The sequence below is a fragment of the Carassius carassius genome, chromosome 19 (assembly GCF_963082965.1).
Source record: "Carassius carassius chromosome 19, fCarCar2.1, whole genome shotgun sequence".
Lineage (NCBI taxonomy): Eukaryota > Metazoa > Chordata > Actinopteri > Cypriniformes > Cyprinidae > Carassius > Carassius carassius.
Window position 1 is genome coordinate 13,792,336 of NC_081773.1, and position 23,239 is coordinate 13,815,574.

At 36.3% G+C, this 23,239-nt stretch overlaps 1 protein-coding gene across 2 annotated transcripts in view; it reads right to left on the bottom strand.

Moving 5' to 3' along the window:
• LOC132095138 (armadillo repeat-containing protein 8-like) overlaps positions 1-23,013 on the bottom strand; it is a 24,006-nt gene extending 993 nt beyond the window's left edge. Inside the window, exons 1-22 of one of the 2 annotated variants that reach the window (XM_059499919.1) lie at positions 22,895-23,013; positions 18,765-18,841; positions 13,225-13,296; positions 12,753-12,895; positions 12,496-12,593; positions 12,322-12,414; positions 11,965-12,045; positions 11,793-11,868; positions 10,512-10,602; positions 10,363-10,423; positions 10,020-10,220; positions 9,748-9,843; positions 9,506-9,588; positions 8,843-8,924; positions 8,675-8,761; positions 8,142-8,234; positions 7,908-8,057; positions 5,158-5,253; positions 894-989; positions 635-707; positions 451-544; positions 1-347 (exon numbers count right to left, since the gene is read on the bottom strand). The exon at positions 1-347 is cut by the window's left edge and continues 993 nt beyond it. In XM_059499919.1, the coding sequence (XP_059355902.1) occupies positions 314-347; positions 451-544; positions 635-707; positions 894-989; positions 5,158-5,253; positions 7,908-8,057; positions 8,142-8,234; positions 8,675-8,761; positions 8,843-8,924; positions 9,506-9,588; positions 9,748-9,843; positions 10,020-10,220; positions 10,363-10,423; positions 10,512-10,602; positions 11,793-11,868; positions 11,965-12,045; positions 12,322-12,414; positions 12,496-12,593; positions 12,753-12,895; positions 13,225-13,296; positions 18,765-18,841; positions 22,895-22,942 (2,025 nt within the window). In that variant the 5' untranslated portion in view covers positions 22,943-23,013 and the 3' untranslated portion in view covers positions 1-313. Of the gene's footprint in view, positions 348-450; positions 545-634; positions 708-893; positions 990-5,157; positions 5,254-7,907; positions 8,058-8,141; positions 8,235-8,674; positions 8,762-8,842; positions 8,925-9,505; positions 9,589-9,747; positions 9,844-10,019; positions 10,221-10,362; positions 10,424-10,511; positions 10,603-11,792; positions 11,869-11,964; positions 12,046-12,321; positions 12,415-12,495; positions 12,594-12,752; positions 12,896-13,224; positions 13,297-18,764; positions 18,842-18,972; positions 19,126-22,894 lie in introns of those variants that run through there. The other variant, XM_059499920.1, reaches the window with a different exon arrangement.
• Positions 23,014-23,239: the final 226 nt, after the last annotated feature.

Genomic DNA, 23,239 nt, shown 5'->3' on the forward strand with positions numbered 1-23,239 from the left:
CTGCAACACACTTTGAGGAGCTTTTTTTCATTCACATTAAGTCCAAAAAACAAACAAACAAAAATACAATAGTTCCAAGATTTCAGCAGAAAACATATTAAGCCAATGTAGCTGAAAGCCCAAAAGGTGTTGTGGCCTCCAGGAAACCGTGTATCTTGATTTACAAAGCTGTTCAGGGTCTCCACAACAAAGGGTATCTTGTGCAACAAAACAAAAGGAAGAGCAAAACGAAACTCAAATCTAAAACAAAAACTCAGGAGATGTCATCCTCCTAGAGATTGCTAGTGAGGCCATATCCCGCCTTCCTTCGAGGTCATGCCAAATACTGCTGCATCGCCGTTTTTGCCCTGAGAGAGAAAGGAGATTTGAAGAGTCAAATCATTATGGCACCAAACCAAACAAAAGATGAAACGACTACCAACAGATTGTGAATGAAAATCTGTCCATCACCTGTCACAGAGGTTGGGATCTGATCCCTGGGTGAGTTTGTGTAAGATATCAACAAAGCCCAACTCCCTTAGCTTGTCTTGTCTCTCTTGTGAGCCTGGAGGAAGCGGAAAAACACAAACTTGTATTCCTGACAATACACAAAGAGTCCTATTTAACTCTTGCACTGGTCTCATGAGTTTCTCACCGTCCTCCTCATTCCAGATGAGGTTAGAAATGCAGAAGGTGGCAGCCAGCTGCAGCTTCACATTGGAGTGACCCTGAAACATGAACAGAAGAAATTACCCAGAAGCAAAATAACTATCCATAGGGGGAACAGTGATGAGGTGGAAACAAGCAACAGTACAAGGACACTATGGTAGAGACAATAAAATAGTCTGAAAGAAAACATATTGAAAAAAAGCCCACAACTGACAAACCAGATGAGCTAATGACAATTCACTGACCATGTAATATTTAATTTTTTGAAGCATGTCGTCATTGGTCATAATGAGTTCCTTGGCAGTGTTTCCGTCAGCAATATTGGCCAATATGCACAATGTCTGCAAAAAAAAAAAAAAAAAAAAACACACACACACACAAAAGCATTGATAAACACCAACTCTGGTAGGTATTTAAATTATTCTTAATGATTGTTCCAGGCTCAATAACAGTTATCTGGATGTTTAAGGGAATGTAAGACATATATATACACACACACACACACACACACACAACCGGTCAAACATTTGGGATAAGTAACTTTAACAAATACCAAATCCCTCCTGACTGGAAGCTTCCTTGGTTTGTTCACCAACATTGATAGGAGCCAGGGAAACCATGGTTTGGACAGCTACTGTTGAGCTATCAGAAGCACACAGTGTCTGCCCTAAGCAATCCTGTGAATCCACAGAAAAGATATTGGAGGAAACTCTTACCAGATGACCTGAACTACATTCGGGTGTAGTCTCCACTCCTGGATGTATTCAATTCCTGGATAGAGCATCTGCAACCTGACTGACCAATCCTGGCAAGCAGCCCTCATTGATGCGAACCGTGGAAGTGACAAGGTGAGGATCTTGCGAGTGAGCCACAACAAACTCTCTGACTTTGTACCCCACTGGTGATTCAGATTGAAAAACGCTGATGTATTGCTAGAACCGGAAGGAAATGTCTCAAGGCCAGAAAAACTGCATGCATCTCCAACAGGTTTATGTGGTCCATTGACTGGTTCCTTGACCATCTGCCACGGATACCTCTGTGGTTCCATACTGCCCCCAAGCCATGAGGGATGCATCAGTTGTTATAACCTTGCGACAAGGAGACAATTCCTAATGGCAAACCTCCTGTTAAAAAGGTTCCATACTTGCAGGGGTCGCAAATGGAGTAATCCAAAGGAAATGGATGGAGGAGGCTGCTTTTAGCATTCCGATTAGCCTCAGTAACACTCCATACTGTAGAGACACTACCAGATGAAACTGGGCAAGAGGTTTAGGATATCTGTCATCCGAGACATAGAAGCACGCATTGAGACTGAATTGACAGTCATCCTGATGAACGTGATGGATTGTGCAGGGAACGGAGAGCTCTTCATCGGAGCAAAACCAGCAGATCATCCAGATAGGGTAGAATTTGTATTCCCTGGGCCCACAGTTGAGACAGGGCACCTTTCATACATCTCGTAAACATAAGACAGTCTAGGGAAAGGTAAAATGGTAGAAATTTAAACTGATAGGTCTTGTTCTTGAAACTGAAGCATAGAAAACTCCTGTAATGCATGGCAATCGGAACATAGAAATATGCATCTGTCAGGTCCACACTTGTGAACCAATCCCCTTCTGCAACTGACCGGAGAACATCGGTCATGTGCAACATGCAAAATGGGGAGCTTATTTAGAAACCTGTTAGGTCTCCTATGTTAGCTGCTGGGTAGTCGCAGACATCATGCGTTTCTTCAACATCTCAGATACATCAGGACCAAAAAAATGTCCAGGAATGATGGGAAGATCCTTCAAAGCCTTTTTACAATCTGCCGGTAATCTGGTCTGAGCGAGCCATACCTAACAGCGAGCATTCAAAAGTGCTGCTGTGAGAGATCATAGCTCTCGAGTCTCGTGCCCCATAGCTAGCAAGGCTGTCTGTAAAAACTGTGGGACAGAGGGATCCACCTCCACCGTTTCCAAGGAGTTAGAAGCAGCCAAAATGAGTTGGCAGACAGTATTTTCATCTCAAATAATGTAGGCAGCTGACTCATAAGCTTTCTTCATAAGGGAATCTGTGCAGCCACACTGAACACTAGGGCATTGAACAGTTGCCTGCAGTGCTTTGTCTGGTGACACCACTAGCACCACAACTGGCTGTTCAACTTCAGGTACATTCCGCACACCAATGGACTCTGCCTCTGCCATTGAAGCCAAAGTGTTACTATTCTTGGATTGGCTTTTGGCCATACCTGGCCCTTTGAGGGCATTTGAAAACTGCAATGAAATACACTCATGCTGTCACAGCAAAGGAATCCATAGGTGAAGGTTTGCGGAAAAAAAACATGAGACTGAACAGGATGTGCAGGACATTCATCAAGGCCAAGAAGTGCAACATTTTTGAGCTCTCTGCTGCCAGGTTAAGTCTGCTGGTAAAACATCAGCATGCCGTTTGAGGTCCAACTGCACCAAATGCATCTGTCTCTCCGATATAGGTAGTAAACTACAATGCAGACTCGGGTTAGTAGTAAGTGCTTCATTCAGATGTTGAACATGATAGGCAGAGATCGCCACAGCTTGGGAGGATGAATAATCCTCTGCTCCTATAAAGCTGTACTTGATGATGAGAACTGATGGGCTGTTTACACATCAAAGATTTCAACCAAAAACAGGAAACTTGTTTTGAATGTTCTTTTACACGATAACAGCGTTTTGGGGACTGAAAATGCATATTTTTGAAAACTGGTTTCAAAATGGCACCGTTATAGTTTCTGTGTAAACACCCAATACGAGAATCTTTGAAAATGGTGAAGTCATGTGCATGCGTAGTATGTGTTAGGTATGTAGACATGCGCAGAAAATGACGATTTTAAAAGGCAAGAGCAAACAAACATACACAAAAATGGCAGAATATATGGTACTGTTGTTGCCGTTTAAGAGTTTGCTAATGCTTCTTTAGCAAAGTGTGGATTTATATGTATATCCATTTTTGACTACACAGTTGTCATGTAAACATAACCTAATCCAAAGGCATGAATGTGAAAGAGGAGGGGCGCTGAGCTGCAGTGGGTTATATTCCGCAGCTCAGCTTACGTCACTACGTGACTTCATTGGTATTCTTCCTCAACCTATGCAGCTGAAGCTGCGATTATCCACCATGTAACACCATCTCTGGCGGTCAGGAGGAGTGAAACAAAACGTGCAATAAAAAGCGAAAACTAAACTCAAAACAATTACAGTATAATACTGTTCTCGTTATAATACAGGTGCAACAGCGCTTTCATATTTTTTTTTGATGCAGAGTGCAAATGGCTGTGCTTTGTGTTTTTAACTCGATGCGAGACTGTCTGACTGTCTGAAACTGTAGATGTTTATGCTGTCTGTCTCCCCTATTCCCCCTCCACTCCTCAGGGCACAATGACCACTGTTTTAGCATTTCTTTATTACTGTGGTTCGAGCTAACCACTGCTAACCATATATATATCTTGCATCGTGTTAAAAACACAAAGCACAGCCATTTGCACTCTGCAACAAAAAAACAAAAACAAATGAAAGCACTGTTGCACCTCTGATAACTTTAGGCTTATTCTGCAGCGTTAATATAAGCCTTTTGGTTGTGTCACGGAGCTGTACAAATGGTAACACTTAAAAGGTAAATGAAGCGCATTTGTGCCAAATTCTTATTACCGTACAAAGCTAAAACATACACTCTCCTTCGATCCATGAATGTTTCTGTCGGTTAATGTACGCGGTCTCGCAGTCTAAAGCGTCTGTCATAGCGAATCAACACATGCTGTTGTGAATAATTAAGGGAAGCGTCTTCTCACAGGATAAGAACACGCAGTCTCATTAATCATTTAATATACACCAACGAGTCATCGATGTACTAGTCCATTGACCCATCACAAATTGTGACGTCAACACGATGTAGATCTTAAACTTGGAAGATGAAAGTAGCATAAAAAAAGCTTAAAATTAACCAGTTTTCTCCAAAGTTAGAACTATCCAATGCTAACATTGTCTTCTATGACATGAAACACAAACACCTCTACTAAAATCTAAAAGAAAAATTAGTCTGGGGTTTTATAACCCTTTAAAGATCAATTTCAGAGCATAGTATTAATGGTTTTACAGTAAGCCTTGATGAGAAAACAATTAAAACAAATTATGTATGCCACAAAAATGCCAGTTTAATGCACCATAATGTATAACACTCAAAACCTGATAACTGGTCAGGGGAGAGGAGAACCAACTGATAACAAGACAAAAGTGCTAAAGACTTTTTCTATGGGATTTAAAATATTAACAGTTTTACATTTTAAAAAGTCATTTTAAGACTTTAATACTTTTCAAGGACTTCTACGGACACTCTGAATAGACACAAAGATAGTTTTAATTATTATTATTATACTGTATTAAACTGGGAACATTCTTTCAACAAAGCACCTGTGAAATATAATAGTTGCTTGAGAAATCTTACTAGTCTGATTCTGTAAGCACAATGTCATCTTTGTGTGTTTGAGCAACTCACCTGCTCTTTGACCTCTATGCTGTGTTCTCCCTCTAGGATAAGCGTGACCGCTTGCATTATCTGCTTCCCATGTGAGCTCATGATCTGGTCTATATGCTACCAAAGGCAGGGAAAGAAAATTAGTGTGTGTTAGACAGTGAAAGGGAATGTATCAGACCAATCAAATACAGGTGCATCTCAAAAAATTGGAATACCGTGAAAGTTTTTTTTGGTAACCTATTTCAATAAGTGAAACTTTCATATATTCTAGATTATATGTAAAACAATTCAAAAGTTTTTTATTTTTATTATAAGTTTGACTATTAGAGCTTACAGTTCATTAAAGTAAAAAATTCAGTATCTCAAAATATTAGAATATTTCCTAAGATAAATAAAAAAAAGGATTTGCAAAACCCAAAAGTTCAAGTTCTTTAAAATATGTTAATTTATGGACTCAATACTTGGTCGGGGTTCTTTTAAAACAAATGATAGCATCAGTTAGGTGTGGCATGAAAGCGATCCTGTGGCACTGCTGAGGCACTACTGAGTCTACAGCTTGTCTGTATTGTTAGATCAACGATTTCTCATCTTTCTCTTGAAAAATCCCATGGATTCCAAATGGGGTTCAGGTCAGGTGAGTTGGCTGGCCAGTCAAGCACAGTAATATCATGGTAGGCAAGTCACTTGGAAGTGGTTCTGGCATTGTGGGCAGCTGCTAAGTCCTGCTGGAAAAGGAAATCAGCATTGCCAATAAACCTGGTCAGCAGATGGAAGCTCCAAAATCTCCTGGTAGACGGCTGCATTGACTTTGGACTTAATCACAATGGACCAACACCAGCAGACATTACGGCACCCAAATCATCACTGACTTCAGAAACTTCACAACTTCAAGCAGCTTGGATTCTGTGCCTCTCCAGTCTTCCTCCAGACCTAGATTTCCAAATGAATTGCAAAATTTGCTTTGATCTGAAAAGAAGACTTTGGACCATTGAACAACAGTCCAGTTATTTTTCTTCTTAGCCCAGGTAAGATACTTCTGACGTTGTATTGGTTTCAGAAGTGACTTGGTAGCCCTTTTCCTGAAGACGCCCGAGTGTGGTGACTCTTGATGCACTGACTCCAGCTTCAGTCAAGTCCATTCCTTGTGAAGATCACCCAAGTGTTTGAATCAGCTTTGCTTGTCAGTATTCTCAAGCTTGTGGTCCTCATAGTTGTTTGTGCACCTTTTCCTTCCAGTCAACTTTGCATTTAATATGTTTTGATAAAGCACTCTGTGAACAGCCAGCCCTTTCAGTAATGACCTTTTGTGACTTTCCCTCTTTGTGGAAGGTGTCAATAGCCGTGTTTCCACTGTCAGGCCAAAAGCGGGTGTGCTAGTGCGTGCCAGGGCCAGTCGTGTTTCCACTGTCACTTCCGGTGCTTGATCGTCCCTTGTCGGTGCTTCCTCGAAGCCAGCGGCCCAGGTTTTTGGCCCAATGAAAACCTTGGGCCAAAGCGGGCCAGCTGGCGTTAGAGGAGTGAGAGTGGTTATGAACAAAGGCGGAGTATCTCTGCGTCCGGAGAGCATCAGCATCGCGGATCATTTCATAAAGATAACAGCTGTAACACCAGCTTTAAAAAAAAATTAAAATAAGTTGAGCTCAAAACTCACTTTCAGTCAGCAGCGAGTGTTTAAAATAACTTGATCCGATGTGGATAATAATCACCATACAAGGCAGGAATATTTATAAGTGATGCAAAAGACTTATGCACGCTAGGCATTAACGTTACCATAGTAAACATGGTAGCCTAAATGCGACCACATGAAGAAATCAGATGGCATCTTCTTATTTTCTATCACAATCGTGTATTTATTTAGTAACATATTTTATCTGTCATAAGTCTTGTCTCGAGAGTTTAGCTCCACGTAGCCTATGTTATAAAAATAAAATAATGTTTTTTTGTTTGGGAGCTTTTATAAAAATATAGAAATGATCATTATTTCTACAAATAATACAAATAAACAGAAACCGACTCGACTGAATAAGCAGGTTATGTTCATAACGCTTTATTTCTGTGTGACTAATTTTCAATCCTGATAAATTAATTCATTATGATCAGTGTATCACTTATTATAGTAAAACATTAATGCTTTTGGATTGAAATATTTAACAAAGCATGCAAACAAACAGTCGCTTTTATTGTTTTCGTTTTGTGAAAACAAATAAAAGCTTATTTCTTATTAGTTTTCTGATAACTTCTCTTTGTTGGTGAAATGATGGGGTTGCATGACGTTGTTCCTGAGAAGCGTGTAAAGGATGGATTTTAGTGAAGCGCAGCGGAGCTTCTGGCCCAACAGTGGAAACGCAGTGATGATTGGGCCTCGGTGCTACGGGTCCGAGGCTATTAGCCCCACATGGCCCATTTAAAGCACTGGCCCGACAGTGGAAAAGCGGCTAATGATTGTCTTCTGGACCATTGCCAAGTCAACAGTCTTCCCCATTATTATGGTTTCATGAAATACAGATACCAGGAATTTATACTGTAGGGATGGTCATTTTAATGAAACTCAAATATAAATATTATAAGATTTTGAGATACTGGATTTTTTACTCTCATGATCCGTAAGCTCTAATCATCAAAATGAAAACAAACAAACAAAAACTTTTTAAATATATTTTACTTTACATGTAATGAATCTAGAATATATGAAAGTTAAACTTTGAAATGTTACAAAACATTTTTCTACTTTTTTTTAGATGCACCTGTACATACTTTCATATATAACTTACCGGCCGGGTGGAGAGCAGGTTTCGAAGCAGCCCCAGTGTTTTCATGAGCACATTCGTATCAGGATCAGACAGGAGTCTAAAGAGCTGTTCTGTGCCCAGAGCTCGAACTATCTCCACCTTCACCTTCTGATCTGCCTGGAAGGCCATGTTCTGCACAGAAACACATTATGGCTTCTGATGACAGAGTGTTTTCATACTGAAGCTTTGGTGTGGACCGAAGTCAGTTGGTCTTACCATGAGAGCCCAGATGCCATTGACTCTTAGAGCTGGGCTGTCACTTTGGGTGAGGCTGCATAGTAACTCGATGACCCCAGACTCTAAGATAGGCTGTGAACAAACACATACACAATCACTTAAGACCAGCTGCACTGGGAATAATCCTCTCATGTTTGTTTAAAAGAAAAAATATACATTTTATTAACAACATTTCCTCATAAATCTTTTTTTTTTATAAAATTCCTTTATGCACAAAGAAAACGTGAGTGGTCAGTGATTAAAATATTTAATTTTATTAAATCATAAAAAATATATACTATACTGTAAAACTATACTGTATACTGTAAAACCGAGTATTTAATAATACAGTTTAAGACAAACTTTGATGTTGGCTTGAGAATGCCTGACCAGAATATCTGAAATAGTTTTAAAAGCTTGAAGTTTAAAGGTTTTCAGTTTGAAGGAGTTCAATAATTATATTACATTTACTGTAGGAAATTTAAAATTCTGGCTGAATAATACTAATAAACCAATGAAGTGTTGTACTTTACCTCTTTGCTGGGTGAAAACTCCAGCAGTAGGTTGCATAGTGTTGAAGAGGCCATGACCAGGACCTCATCTGGTGCATTCTGTAATAACTACCCACAAAAAACAAATGTGCATTCAGTTAGGGTTTGACTAGTCTGCAGGTTTCACTCATCATCTTCTGAATATCATACCTTCATTAGTGGCTTCCATACTGCATGATCATGGAAACTTGTCCTTAACTGTTGTACAGACCGTGATAAACTGTGAAGACATCTAGAGGAAATTTGAAAGAAATAAATGAAAATAAAAGAGCAAACCAAAACCTCCTTTCTTTGTTTGATTTTTAAATTTTTTCACTATTCAATTGTTGTACCTTTTCAACAAACACATTTAACATTTACACTACTATTCTAAAGTTTAGAGTTGGTAAGATTTTTTTTAATGTTTTTGAAAGAAAATGCTCACAAAAGGATTTACTTAATCAAAAATAAAGTTAGAACAGTAATATTGTGAAATATTATTACAATTTGGAATAATTTCTTATCGGTTTCTTATTATTATCAGATATTGAAAACAACTGTGCTGCTTAATATTTTGAGGAAACCATGACACTTGTCTTTCAGGATTCTTTGGTGAATAGAAAGTTCAAAGAACAACATTTGTTTGAAACCAAAATCTTTTTTGTCGTCACTTTTGATCAACTGAAAGTGTCGCTGCAGAATAAAAATATTGATTAAAAAATAATAATAATAATAATTCTCACAGACCCCCAATTTTTTAATGGTAGTGTACAATGGCAGTTTTCATTCTCCTAATTTTTTTGACGGACAATTAAGAGAAAATGTGTGTCATACCTGACTGCTGCTAACCGTACTTTGATACTAGATTCTGATAGGCCACTAACAATCCTGTCCATCATATTTTCCGTCTCCGTAATCTATAGCAGGGAAATTAATGTTAACATCCTTAGCACATTCACCACATCTACCTAATAACCTGTTTTAATTTTCAGGGTATCAAAGTAGTCAACAGTCATACTGTAGATTTTTTGATGAAAGACAGAGCACTTATAATACAATACAATATAATACACTACCTTTTTCCTGATATCCTCATCATTGGAGCCCAGAGAAGCATAGAGTTTAAAAGCTGCCTGTCGCAGCTCATGTGCATGTTTCAAGTCATGATCCAACTACAGAAAGACAAACGATCACTTAAACTGATTTAATTTCATTGGAAAAGAGTTTAAAAGTTACCTGGTTACATCCTTGAAATTTACATACTTGGCTTTATACAAAACAACAGAAGTCTCTGTAATGTCAAAATCTGGAAAGCTATTGAAATGTGTATATGTGTATGTGGAGTTACCCTCTTAATATCAGTGATGGCGCTGACGGAGCTTGGGTATTTAAAGTAGTCAGCCAACATGGACACAAGGTGGTCAGTGACGCTTGCAATCCGCTGCAGTTCTACGTCCGGCTCCATCAGGTAGGCTAGCGTCTCAGCCCCCTCCACCCTCTCCTCCAGTAACCGCTCTTTACTGCACATCCTCACCAGGCACGGCAAAGTCTGTCCACACACACACACACACACACACACACACACACACACACAGAGAGAAGAGAAGAACTAGTTCATATGCACTTTAAATGAAACTTTTGCATTCATCACATTCATTCATAACATAAATGTGATTTTTCTTTTGAGGTACCTTTAGTACAACACAGTTGTCGTCTGTCCTGATGGCTCCTGCTCGACACATGTATGTTAAGCTGAGAGAAAAAAGTGTGCAAGTTTGTAAAAGCTGAAGGGATTACACATGTATTTTTATAAATAGCCTGCAGGATGAGATTTACTCACCATTTGGCAGCTGTAAGCTGCATTTCAATGGGTTTGTCCCTTTGCATCATTCCAACAAAAACCTGAGAGAGCTGCTCACCATCTACAAGCACTGAAAAATAACACATATACACAAAATATGATTTTCAGCAGACTGAAGTATTATTTTATTAACATACAGAAAATCTAAATAAAGGTTTTAAGCTTTGAACCAAACATCTATTATATAACCACATCTGATTCAAAGAATAAAATTAGCATTTTAATAAGCAATGAGCAAAAAACTATTTTGAATCAGTCTTTTTGATGCATTTAGATAGAAGAAAACAGTGCTGATAATATTTAGGCTCCAATACTACACCATAAACTAGGTATTATACACTACTGCTCAAATGTTTGGGGTCGGTAACATTATTTAAATGGTTTTAAAGTCTCTTAGTGTATGTTCACAGGCTGCATTTATTTTATAAAAATACAGTGATGTTGTGAAATATGGTTACAATTTAAAATGGTTTCCTATTTTAATATACTTCAAAATGTAATTTATTCCTGTAATGGCAAAAGTGAATTTTCGACAGCCTTTTCTCAAGTCTTCACATGATCCTTCAGAAATCATTCTAAAATGCTGATTTGAGAAATTTATTTAAAACTTTGAAACATTTATTTATTATTTTTATTATATATTACTTTATTTATTTGAAATATTATAAATATTAAACCATTTTGCTGCTTAATATTTTTATAGAAATTCTAATAAAAATTATTAAATAAAACAACAGAATTTATTTGAAACTGAATTCTTTTGTAAAATGTTTTACCTCCACTTTGATCAATTTAATGTATAGATTACTGACCCCAAACTTCTGAACACTAGTGTATATAGCTACAGTACAATGGTGGCTTTCCAATAGATAACTTAAACCAGCAAGACTCCACTTGCTAGCAAAAGCTCACTCCAACTTTTCCATGGTAACAGTGATGTAGTTGTTCACCAAAATCAGCAATTACATTTCTAACATACTGCACTGTAGCTTCTACAGAATCATATATCTTCACCTAACAACCTCATACTGTCTCTATGGAGGTTCTGAATGGTATTTTTTACTTCCTTCAACCTACTGTTCTGCACTGTTCTTTTATTTCACTGAACAGTGATTCAGATATTACCAAAGATAATGAAAAACTGCAACACAAAAGAGAAGTCAAAGAGAACCTCTGATGAACGTAAGCCAGGAGGACAAAAATTAATGAATTAGAATTAGTGGTGATCCAATGATAGAGGATGATAGAGGTCGTGCTCACCTTTCACCAGTGTCATGGAGACCTGAGCGTTCTCATAGGCCAAAACTGAGAAACACTTTAACGCCTGCATCCGTACCTACAGAGAAGGTTCACAGACCATTATTACTCTGAACACATGCCATGCATTAAAAATACAATTACAAATGCAAAAGCAATTCATTCCTTGTTGTACCTTATAGGAGGGAGATATGAGCAGAGGAGAGATGTTCTGGATGGCACCGTGGTTGAACAACACCATCTGATGTTCTGGAGTCTGGACACACAAATTATTCAATGCATTTTTTTCAATAGATAACATTATTTTGATAGAAAAGAAAAGATTACTTTGCCAAGAAGCCTAAACTGGAATACTGCAACCATTTTATGGTTTGACACGTATCCACAGGTGCATGTTGGCTAATCCTTAATAAAGCTTAAAATAAATCTCTTATGTAGCTAATCTAATAAGCATTTAGAACTGGAACCATTCTTTTTTTAATACTGAATAAATGTATACGTGACATGTAATGCACAGAGTTGTGTGTGCTACCTTGCAACAGTGGGCGAAGATTTGTGTGATGTATTCCTGTGTGTGCTGTGACCGACTCAGCAGGGACATGAGATGGGGGATCACAGTGGGGTCCTGATGCAAATTAAAACATGTTGATCACACTTCCTATTAAGAATGTACATATGTCATTTCGGAATATGCATGTTGTCTTACTGTGTAGAGCAGCTGCACTGGAGTGACTGGACTGATGAAGATGGTCCTTAAACAACGCAGACATGCCTCAATGAAGATCAGATCAGAACACAAGAGTCCTGCAAAAAACAGAAAACACTGGTCAAAAGTTTGGTATCACAATTTTTTTAGAAGGAAATCTCTTAGGCTCATCAAGGCGGCATTGTTTAATCTATTTGATAAAAATATATAGTTAAAACAGTAATATGAAAGATAGACTGAATAGACAGAGCAAGAACCTTGAAGCAGGGCTGGGATGATGTGACAGTCCACCAGGGACTTGATGTTGTTCTCTGTGCCCATTGCCAGACTGCCCAACACGACCGCACATTCAGTCCTCAGCTCCAGACTAGAGGAGCTCTGCTGGAGGAGATACAGCAGTCTACACCCCCCCCACACACACACACACACACACACATATATATCCTCATCAGCAGTGAATAGCATGTTAAACAGAGAAAACAGCTTTTGCCATCTTTAAGGTAAGAGAGTGTTTTAATTAAATAAACCTTGTTTATTTATAGGTTAAAATATGATTTTGAATCCCAGATTTTGAATATAATCCCAGACTTTTGGACTTCACTGTAATTTTACAGCAATATTGGCCCAGCCCAGACAACTGGATAAATTAACTATTTTTCAACCTTACTGGCTGTGTCAAAACTCATTGCAGTACTATTGGTGAAAAAAGAGTGAAATGGGTGGACATACCTTGGCACGGCTCCCAACACTATCAGGTTGGCCTTCTGTTTGTTGTTTCCGATGACAGCATTCTTCATGTCACTGTCAATAAAGGTGCAATCACTTATAACTCATGGTGCAAAACAATGAAAAAAAAAATTTCTATGTCTTTTCTATGTCATAGAAACTTATCCACAGAAGAACATAAGAAATCATAAGAAATCATTTTGAGACTATTGGGCAGATAAACAACAAGCTGGGTGAGAAAAGCTGTACTGTGGTTGCTGACTTCAAAATTGTTTTAAACTACTGTTCAACTACTGTTTACTAGGGATGTATCAATTCACTCAACTTACGATACAATACAATTTTCTCACAACTGTTTTGGAACAAATGAGATTTAAGACATGAAATGGTGCACTTTTATTATTGACTGGACAAAATGCTGCACATTTATTTGTTAAACTGAACAAAACAAATTCAAATACATTTTAAAACAAACCCCAAATCGAATAACACAAACAAAAGAAATCAGAGATTAGCGGCGACTACTGCATTGTAATTAAAAATATGCCGCATATATGCAGCACGAGCAGTTTTTAAACTAAACTAGACTGCACAATTTAAAAATTGCAGCAAAAACAGAATGATCTGACTAAAACTATACTATAAAATATATATGCATAAAACAAAAACAGCAGACAGGCTGAATTAGATGCAATTCACAATCTGAAAGCAGGTGGTGCTTATGGAACAGCAGCAGTACAGAATTTCCATGGTTGCCGCTGTAAACAAAGCAGAGCTGTTCAAAAGTTTGGGGTCTTTAGATTTTTTTTTTTTTAAGAAGTTAATACTTTTATTATGCAGGGAGACATTAAACTAATCACCATGACAGTAAAGACATTTACATACCGTATTTTCCGGACTATAAGTTTTTTGGCTGGTCCTGCGACTTATAGTCAGGTGCGACTTATTTATCAAAATTAATTTGACATGAACCAAGAGAAATGAACTAAGAGAAATGAACTATAAGTCGCATTTATTTAGAACCAAGAATGAATGTATTAATGACGTATTTTTGTACTGATGCGACTTATACTCAGGTGCGACTTATAAAAGACTGAAAATTCAGCTCTACCATTACAGGAATAAATTGTTATTTTCAGTTGTAATAATACTTAACAATATTTCTGTTTTTACTGTATTTTGATCAAATAAATGCAGCCTTGGTGAGCATTAAGACATTTTGCTTTAAATATATTTTTATATCATACTATTTTTCATATGCCCATTATTTTTCACAAGGTTTAAATATTCCTTCAGTATAAGACAAACATTTTAGAAGTAAAAACATTACATTTAGTATTTCAATTAATATGGAAACTGCATGTACAATAATTAAGCAATAATGCTGATTAAAACAGCTTAGCAGAGAACATTGCTGTCTTTGTTGGACATGTCAAACGTAACTGGTTAGCGTACATTTGAATGATCTGAGGATTACAGAGGCTGGTAACGAGAGCAAATAGTAACACCCTCCTAGCAGACTCTCATCTCATGACTCAACACCTGAATGCACATATAGCACACAAAGGTAATGTATCCAGATTCTGCTCTGAACAATTTGGGCATGCCGTTGAATATTATATTTTTTTTTCTTCCAGAAGGCTTTTTTTGCACTAAAATGGAAGACAATGCATGTGCAATCATAACTGATGCTTTATCAATGCTATTCTTTATCAACAGTACCCAAAATATTTTTTAATATTCCATAATCACAAACTCATGCAACATTCAAGACAAAAAGGAATGAAGAGTGTACATGAACGGCAGAAAAACTTAATAATATAAACACAGAGCATTAACTACTAACCTAATGTACACCATTTGCTCTTTATTTTGTTCCATTATCACTAAAGTATGGAAGCCCGTTTCTGCCACAGTTGAGAAAAAATATGATTCTGTAAATCATAATAATAATGGGAAACGTTCTCATATTCAGTACACAACTTTAATGATCACGCATATTTTATATACAGGCCAAGACCAAGTGGTTGCCATGGTCGTGAACAACTAGACTTTGTGCTTGCGTGATGAGATTGGGCTACTGTATAAATATTTTGGGCTTATGCATGTGATGCATGAAAGTGACAGCTAATAAAACTAACAAATCATCTAAATGAACATCTTTTCATTAAGTTTATAAGTGTAATGGCTTTCATTTCATCATAAAATGCATGTGATTTTTGTTGGAATATATTTCTCTATATCTGAAGCCATGAACTATCATTGTCTGGCAGAGTAACTTGTTAATAAGTGCTACAAATTAAAAGACTACATGCAGATAATCTATCTGAAATCCCTATTTAATGATAGATTATACACTTTAGATTACAGAACAAGTGATGTTTGTGGTATTCCTGCATAGCACTGACCAATAGATGTCGCTAGCATGCCGTGACGTTGCATCATGCATGCATCGATTAAGTAATTTTTCAAGAAAATAAGCCATTATTTAAAAAAAATCTCATTATTAGACACTTTAAGTCATTATTATGAGAAAGTTTCTCATTTCGAGAAAGTTTCTTGTATTTTGAGAAAGTTTCTCATTATTACGAGATTATTATAAATAGAGCTGAAACAACGAATCGATTTAATCGATTAAAATCGATTATTAAAATAGTTGTCAACTAATTTAGTCATCGATTCGTTGCTAAATAACTTTTATTTGCCGTAAGCGGCTCATTTCGTGCATATTTCAAATCTGCGGTGACCAAAGTGTGGCAGTAATGAGCCACCGGAGGTTTTACTCAGCCAGTACAACAGGAGAAGTAGCGAATAGCCAATAGCTGTCCTTGTTTTATGTCACGTGCTTCCCGAGCAGCGTCTCTGCAGCCATAGACATCATATGATGTCTATGTCTGCAGCATTCAGCGTGATGTGGGAGTACTTTACATTGAGACTTTAAAAAAGAAGAGTAACCATTAAACTCTGCACTACTGCACTGTTTAAGGGGACGTTCACATATCGCGTCTTTTGCGCGCTCAAGTTCGTTATTTCCAACACCGCACCGCATCGAGTTAAAAACATTTAAACTTTTCAGAATGCCGCAACCGCACCGCGGGTCATGTGACAAGAACTAACCAATCAGCTTCATCCTTTCCCGTAACAACGTTAAAAGCTCAGTCAAGATGAAAGGAACAGCTGATCATAGTTGTATATGGATTTCCATTTTGAAATAAATTTAGTAGCAGAGCTACTGCAAGCGATTTTTTTTAGCTACAAATCCATTTATCCTTTGCTGAAATTTCCGCGTCTTCAAGGAGAGAGCAATGAGGTTGCTTAGCAAAGGCAGACGCCTCAGGGGCGCTTCTGCGCGAGCGCTTTGGAAAGAAGGAGAAAGCGGTGCGCCTAGCGTTTTCCACGCGTTTTAGGCGCGATATGTGAACGGCCCCTAAGACTTTCATTTGTGCAAATTCTCCAGTACAATGTTGTTTGCAAATGTTTAGTCGTAAAAGCTGATAACATTGCTTTTTAACAGTTAACATTTAAAGCTTTACAAACATGTTCTGTGATCAGTTTGTCGTTTACCAGTTCAAAATTCAGTCGTGCAGCCTAATTATGACTGAATGAGCGAGGTAAATGTAGATATTTGAAATGCACTTTTTTTTCTAAGTATTCACTGCTCTTTTTCACACAGCAGGTTTTTTGTGTGTGTCCTATTTTTTTTCTGGACAACCTTCTGATGGATTTTACTTTAAATTGTGAGTTCCATTCAGGTTTCATGCCATTGGCACTTTTTTTGAAGGATTGTTTACAATTTCACAGCAAAAGCTATAAAGCTGTTTCCCAGTAAATAATAAAATACAATGCACTGCAATTTTATTCTGTTTTATCCTTATTCTTCGTGAAAATATGTTCTGAAAGATTCCTTAATAAGCTTTGTTCAGGATGTTAAACTACTTTAGGAGCTCTAAGGACTGCCATGGTGAAAACATTATTTGAAATCTCCTTGTGAAATTTGCTAGAGTATGGGTCAGTGTTCTGATTGCAGAAGAGTTCAACAAAAGAATTACTAACACAATAAAACAACTCCAGGTATATTTTTGATGAGGATATGACAGTGCAAAATGGTTAAAATCTCTTAAATCTATGCTGAATGATAAAGACCATTTATTAATAACTTACTTAAAAAACTAAAATATAAGTACATAAACCGATAAATCGATTAATCGTAAAAATAATCGACAAATTAATCGATTATCAAAATAATCGTTAGTTGCAGCCCTAATTATAAAGTCATTATTATGAGAAAGTTTCTCATTATGAATGAAAAAATTGTATATATTAACTCACAATTATGAGAAAGTTTCTCATTATTATGAGATACTAAGGCATGATTATGAGAAAGTATCTCATTTTTATGACTTACAGAATCATATATTTTTTTTTCTCAAAGTGGCGGGAACAGGCTTACATACTAAAGTGATTTCTGCCTTTGTCAAGAAATGAAAAAAGGAGAAAGAAATATGAAATTGCCCAGTGTTGCTATTGTTAACAGAAAAGGAAAATAAACTACTAAAAAAATTGACATAAATAACTGAAATAAAACTGTAATAAAATATAAATATCAGATAACAAACTTTTTTTTAATCTCAGAAAACAATTATAAATGCTTTTTTGAACTAACTGGAATAACCTAAGATACTAAGATTACTGAAACTGAAATAAAATTAATATATATTATTTACTTTTATTAATAAAAAAATAAAAGCCAATTCAAAATGTCTAATTTAAGAAATTTCTAGAAGGATTTGGACAGCATTATTATTCTTTTTTAAATTTATTTTTGCCATATTATGCCTTTTTATTTAGATAAAACAGCAGATTGACAGGAAACGAAGTGGGTGAGAGAGAGGTGGTGGGGATCAGGAAAGGTCCGAAAGCCGGGACTTGAACTCGGGACACCCAAAGTGCAATGGCGCTACAAGTCGGCGCACTCCCCACAAGGCAATGTACGCTGACTGGACAGCATCAATTATTCATCATTATTCTTTTAGCACGCCCCCAACTCTAAAAGAAACAGCATTTCCTAGTGATTACAACAACACTATCAATGGTGCAACGCAAGATCACGCTCATCCTGCTGAAATGATTGTGACATTACTATAAATCAGCATAAATGCAAAAAACTTCATGTATTCAAAAATGCAAAAACCTTCATGTATTAGTTAATGGCTGCTCCGAAGGATCTATTTGGAAAAGTACGGCTGTGGCAGTCGGGAAACATCAAGCTAACAGTAACCAGAGCTGGAGCCCTGAGTTAAAAATAAAGATGAAGAGACCCGATCTGCAGCTCCCCAGATACACTCACATAAACACACAAGTACAGCACCTCAGAGCTTCTTACATTAAACAATAAAAGAACTAAAATGTACTTGCTCTCTACGGACTAAAAACAACCTCCTTTGGTGACAGCCTCATCTTTAGGACTCAGAAATTGAACATGGTGAACTATAACACAGAGTAGAGCGCTACACAAAAGGAGGGACACATGGTTGTTTACTCACATGACTCCCTGCAGCACGTTCTGTGGGTCGGGGTCAAAAAGCCGGTCAACATAGTGGCGACTCGTGGCTGTGACTTCCTGCATTGTGACAAAAGACAGCACAAAGATGAATCAGCAAACTCATCCCATCGGAGGCATCAAAACACCTTCAGTCTCGCCCCATAGCCTCCTCCCTTGCTCACAGGGTCACAATACTTTGGTCTGTTTACCCTTACAGCTGCCAGCTGTTGGTGGAAGTCTCTAGAAGGGGAGCAGAGACCTGCTTCCCATCTCCTCAAACACTGCAACTCTTTTGTTCAGGCAGAGATGGCTATTTCAGGCCAGGGAAAACTGGGAATGACATCCACCCCATGAGATTCACTCCCATGAACTCTACAATTTCATAACATAATGTAACATAATGGTGTTTTGCTGTACCAGCCTAACCTGTTCTGGCACAAATGAGTTTCCAACAGACTTAAACAATGATTGTGATAATTAATAAATTTAAAGTATTACATTTCCCTATGATTACCCAGCCCTAAAGAAATATTCAGCTGTCAGTTTAGCCAGGGGTGTCAAACTCAATTCCTGAAGGGCCGCAGCACTGCAGAGTTTGATTCAACCCTAATCAAACACACCAGGGGCCTGTACCATGATGGTAGCGGAACAAATTCAGAGTTACAGGATTAGTTTTGAGTTGACAAAACCAAACCTCTCCAATTCGGATTTCATGGTACCATGATGCTGTTCATCAACTTTCTTTGTCAACTCAGGCTTTGATCCGGAGTTTGTGGAGCGCGTGCACATGAATGTGTGACATCACTGGCAGATAGCCAATCACGAGCCTTGCAACACAGAGACCCAGCGAGATTCAAAACTAAAGGTTAAAGGTTTTGCTAAAGGTTAAGAGATTGAAGAATATGACAAATTTAAATGTCATATGAAAAATGAAGGTGGACAAATAAAATAAATAATCTTGCTCTATCAATGCAGTGACAAGTGAAACTTGTTAACTTAGTTTATACATTTAAAAATATATAGTGATAGAGACTCGAACATGTAAGGTCAGATTTTTTTTTTTTAAATAGTGCAATCTTTTGATACTACAGCTTATTTATATTACATGATCTGTATACATTCATATTTATTTAAAATAAACGATTTACAATAACTGTGTGTAAAAGATAAATACTTATAATAATAATAATAATAATAATATTATGAGTCACAATAATTATATAAATTATAAAATGACTCAGTAATTATCATTAAAGCCAGACTTCTTCTATTTCCTTTTTTTTTTTTTTTTTAGCATCAGTGACCTTTAATTTGGAGCTGGATAAACTGGAGGAGTGACTTTGTGTCAGACATGTGTCACTTCTCTCACATCTGATTGGTCCACCTTCAGTTTGAGATCTCGAACCCAGAACATAACCTGCCCCGGAGAAGGTTAGCTGTGGTGTGTAAGTAACTATGGCAATGAATGCCGCTAAAAGCCAAGCCACTTATGTGGTACCTAAATCCCAGGATTGGTGCAAACTAACTTGAAACTTACCTTAATCTAGCTTCATGGTACAGGCCCCCGATCCAACTGATCAAGTCCTTCAGGCTTATTTGAAAACTACATGGTATGTTTGTTGGAGCAGGGTTGGAACTAAACTCTGCAGGCTCCGGCGCTCCAGGAACTGAGTTTGACACCCCTGGTTTAGACAATTACTTGTAGGGCTGCAAAACGACTAATTGCAATTAATGGCATTCAAAATAAAAGTCTATGTTTACATACTATATGTGTGTGTACTTTGTATATTTATTACCTATATATAAATACACATACATATATGTATATATTAAAAAACATTTATTGTATGTATGTACACACACACACACACACACACACACACTCACTCACTCACTCACTCACACTTTTATAATAATACGTTTTATTTATATAGCATCTTTCCAGAGCTTAAGGACACTTTATAATAAACATCAAATATGTGACGATAACATCAAACAATAATAAAGAGGATAATGTCACATAATAATACAGAAAATTAAGAGAACAGCAGACATCAATATTTTATATAAAAATCTAACATATTATATGCAGGTACATGTACAGTATGTTTGTGTGTGTGTGTGTGTGTGTGTGTTTATATATATATATATATATATATATATATATATATATATATATTATAAAGTATATAGTAATAAATATATACAGCACACACACACATAGTATGTAAACATACTTTTATTTTGAATACCATAACCGTAATTAATCATTTTGCAGCCCTGATTACTTGGATAAAGAATGGAAATGAATCAAGTTGAAATTCTTGCAACACGATTAGTCTTGTTTCATTGGTTATTCTTACTATGAAGAATACTGTATATATATATATATATATATATATATATATATATATATATATATATATATATATATATATATATACAGTACAGACCAAAGGTTTGGAAACATTACTATTTTTAATGTTTTTGAAGTTTCTTCTGCTCATCAAGCCTGCACTTATTTGATCAAAAATACAGACAAAAACAGCAATATTGTGATATATTATTACAACTTAAAATAATAGTTTTCTATTTGAATATACTTTAAAAAAATAATTTATTCCTGTGATGCAAAGCTGAATTTTCAGTATCATTACTCCAGCCTTCAGCGTCACATGTAACATGATCTATCACATGATCATTTAGAAATCATTCTAATATTCTGATTTATTATAAGTGTTGGAAACAGTTCTGCTGTCTAATATATTTGATGAATAAAAGGTTAAAAAGAACTGCATTTATTAAAAAAAAAAAAAAAATCTAATAATATATATATTCTAATAATATATTTTCTTTACTATCACTTTTTATCAATTTAGCACATCCTTGCATTTTATTTAAAAAAAATAAAGAAAAAAAAAATTACTGACCCCAAATTACTGACCAGTAGTGTATATGGTTATTACAAAATATTTATATTTTAAAAACATAGCTTCTTTTTTTTCTTTTTTTTTCTTTTTATTCATCAAAGTATCCTAAAAAGTATCACATGTTCTGAAAAAATATTAAGCAGCAGAACTGTTTCCAACTTTGATAATGAATCATCATATTAGAATAATTTCTAAAGGATCATGTGATAATGATCCTAAAAATTCAGCTTTGCATCACAGAAATAAATGATAATTTAAAGTATAATACATTTAAAAACAATTATTTTAAATTGTAATAATATGTCACAATATTACATTTTTTTCTGTATTTTTGATCAAACAAATATATATATATATATATCAATAATAATAATATCATTTTATTATTTTTTTTTTACAAATAAAGATAATGAACAAAGATAATGAACAAAATTTCATACGGATTAAAAATGACTTCTGTTTGGAGTCTCGGAACCCACAGGTATAAAATACTTGTGATGATCAAACTGACTTTACACAGAAACAGTTTTAATATACGGGAAACCAATTTACTTTTCCTGAAAAGAGCATATCATTCAACAAAAGGTTAGTTTTAACAATATCACACTGCTGGGTTGATCAGAGACACAGATTCAATGTATTAGAAGGGAAGATAATAAACCTAACATGAAGGCTAAAGTTTGAATGATGTCCTTTACAAACAAATCATCATATTTATGTTTTCTTTTTTCTCTACCACTACCATTTTAAGTACTACGTGAATATCGGTATTCATCCAGTAACACGCTATACATGAAAGTACACATCATCTGACCCCATCACTGCCCCTGTGAGGGCTGATCAACATGTGTCAAAACACACAGCACAGAACCACAGGGCTGTCAAGAGGGGGGCGTTACCACCACATTAGCTCATCACATCATCATTTAACAGCTTCATCAGATAATGTCAAGCAGGTTTGATTTTGTTTTTGAAGCCCCAGCTCTAAATATAGACTGAAAACTAAATATAACTTTGATTTGACAGGTCTGAGCACATCCAGATCTAATGTTGACCACACAAACACACAGCTAGCCATCAAAAACCACATCGCAAAAATTTTACATCAATTGCTAAAGTCTATCTAACGTGTCTAGTGTCTATGTAAGTGATCCTGAACTGAAAAGGTTAGGTTTTAATATGTATAATCAAAGAGACTCACAGATAACACGCTGATGCGTAAAGGGGCCTCCAGCAGGCACGCCATCATTCACTCAGCGGAACATTCACAGCGGCACTTTCCACATAAACACTGCTCAATCAGCGGAGTATTTACAGCAGCACTTTCTCCAAAAGCTTGATAATGCAGAACATGCAGAGCAGCACTTTCCACACCTTATCTACTTTTTTAAAATTAATTTAAATAATCTGAAATTAAAGCAATGCATAATTGACATAATAACAAATATTTCTCATTACTCACGTATTAATTACTATAGATTACTTATTTTAAATTAAATAATTGAGAAAAAGAGACGCATCCTCCTTTGAGCCAAGTCTTTATTAC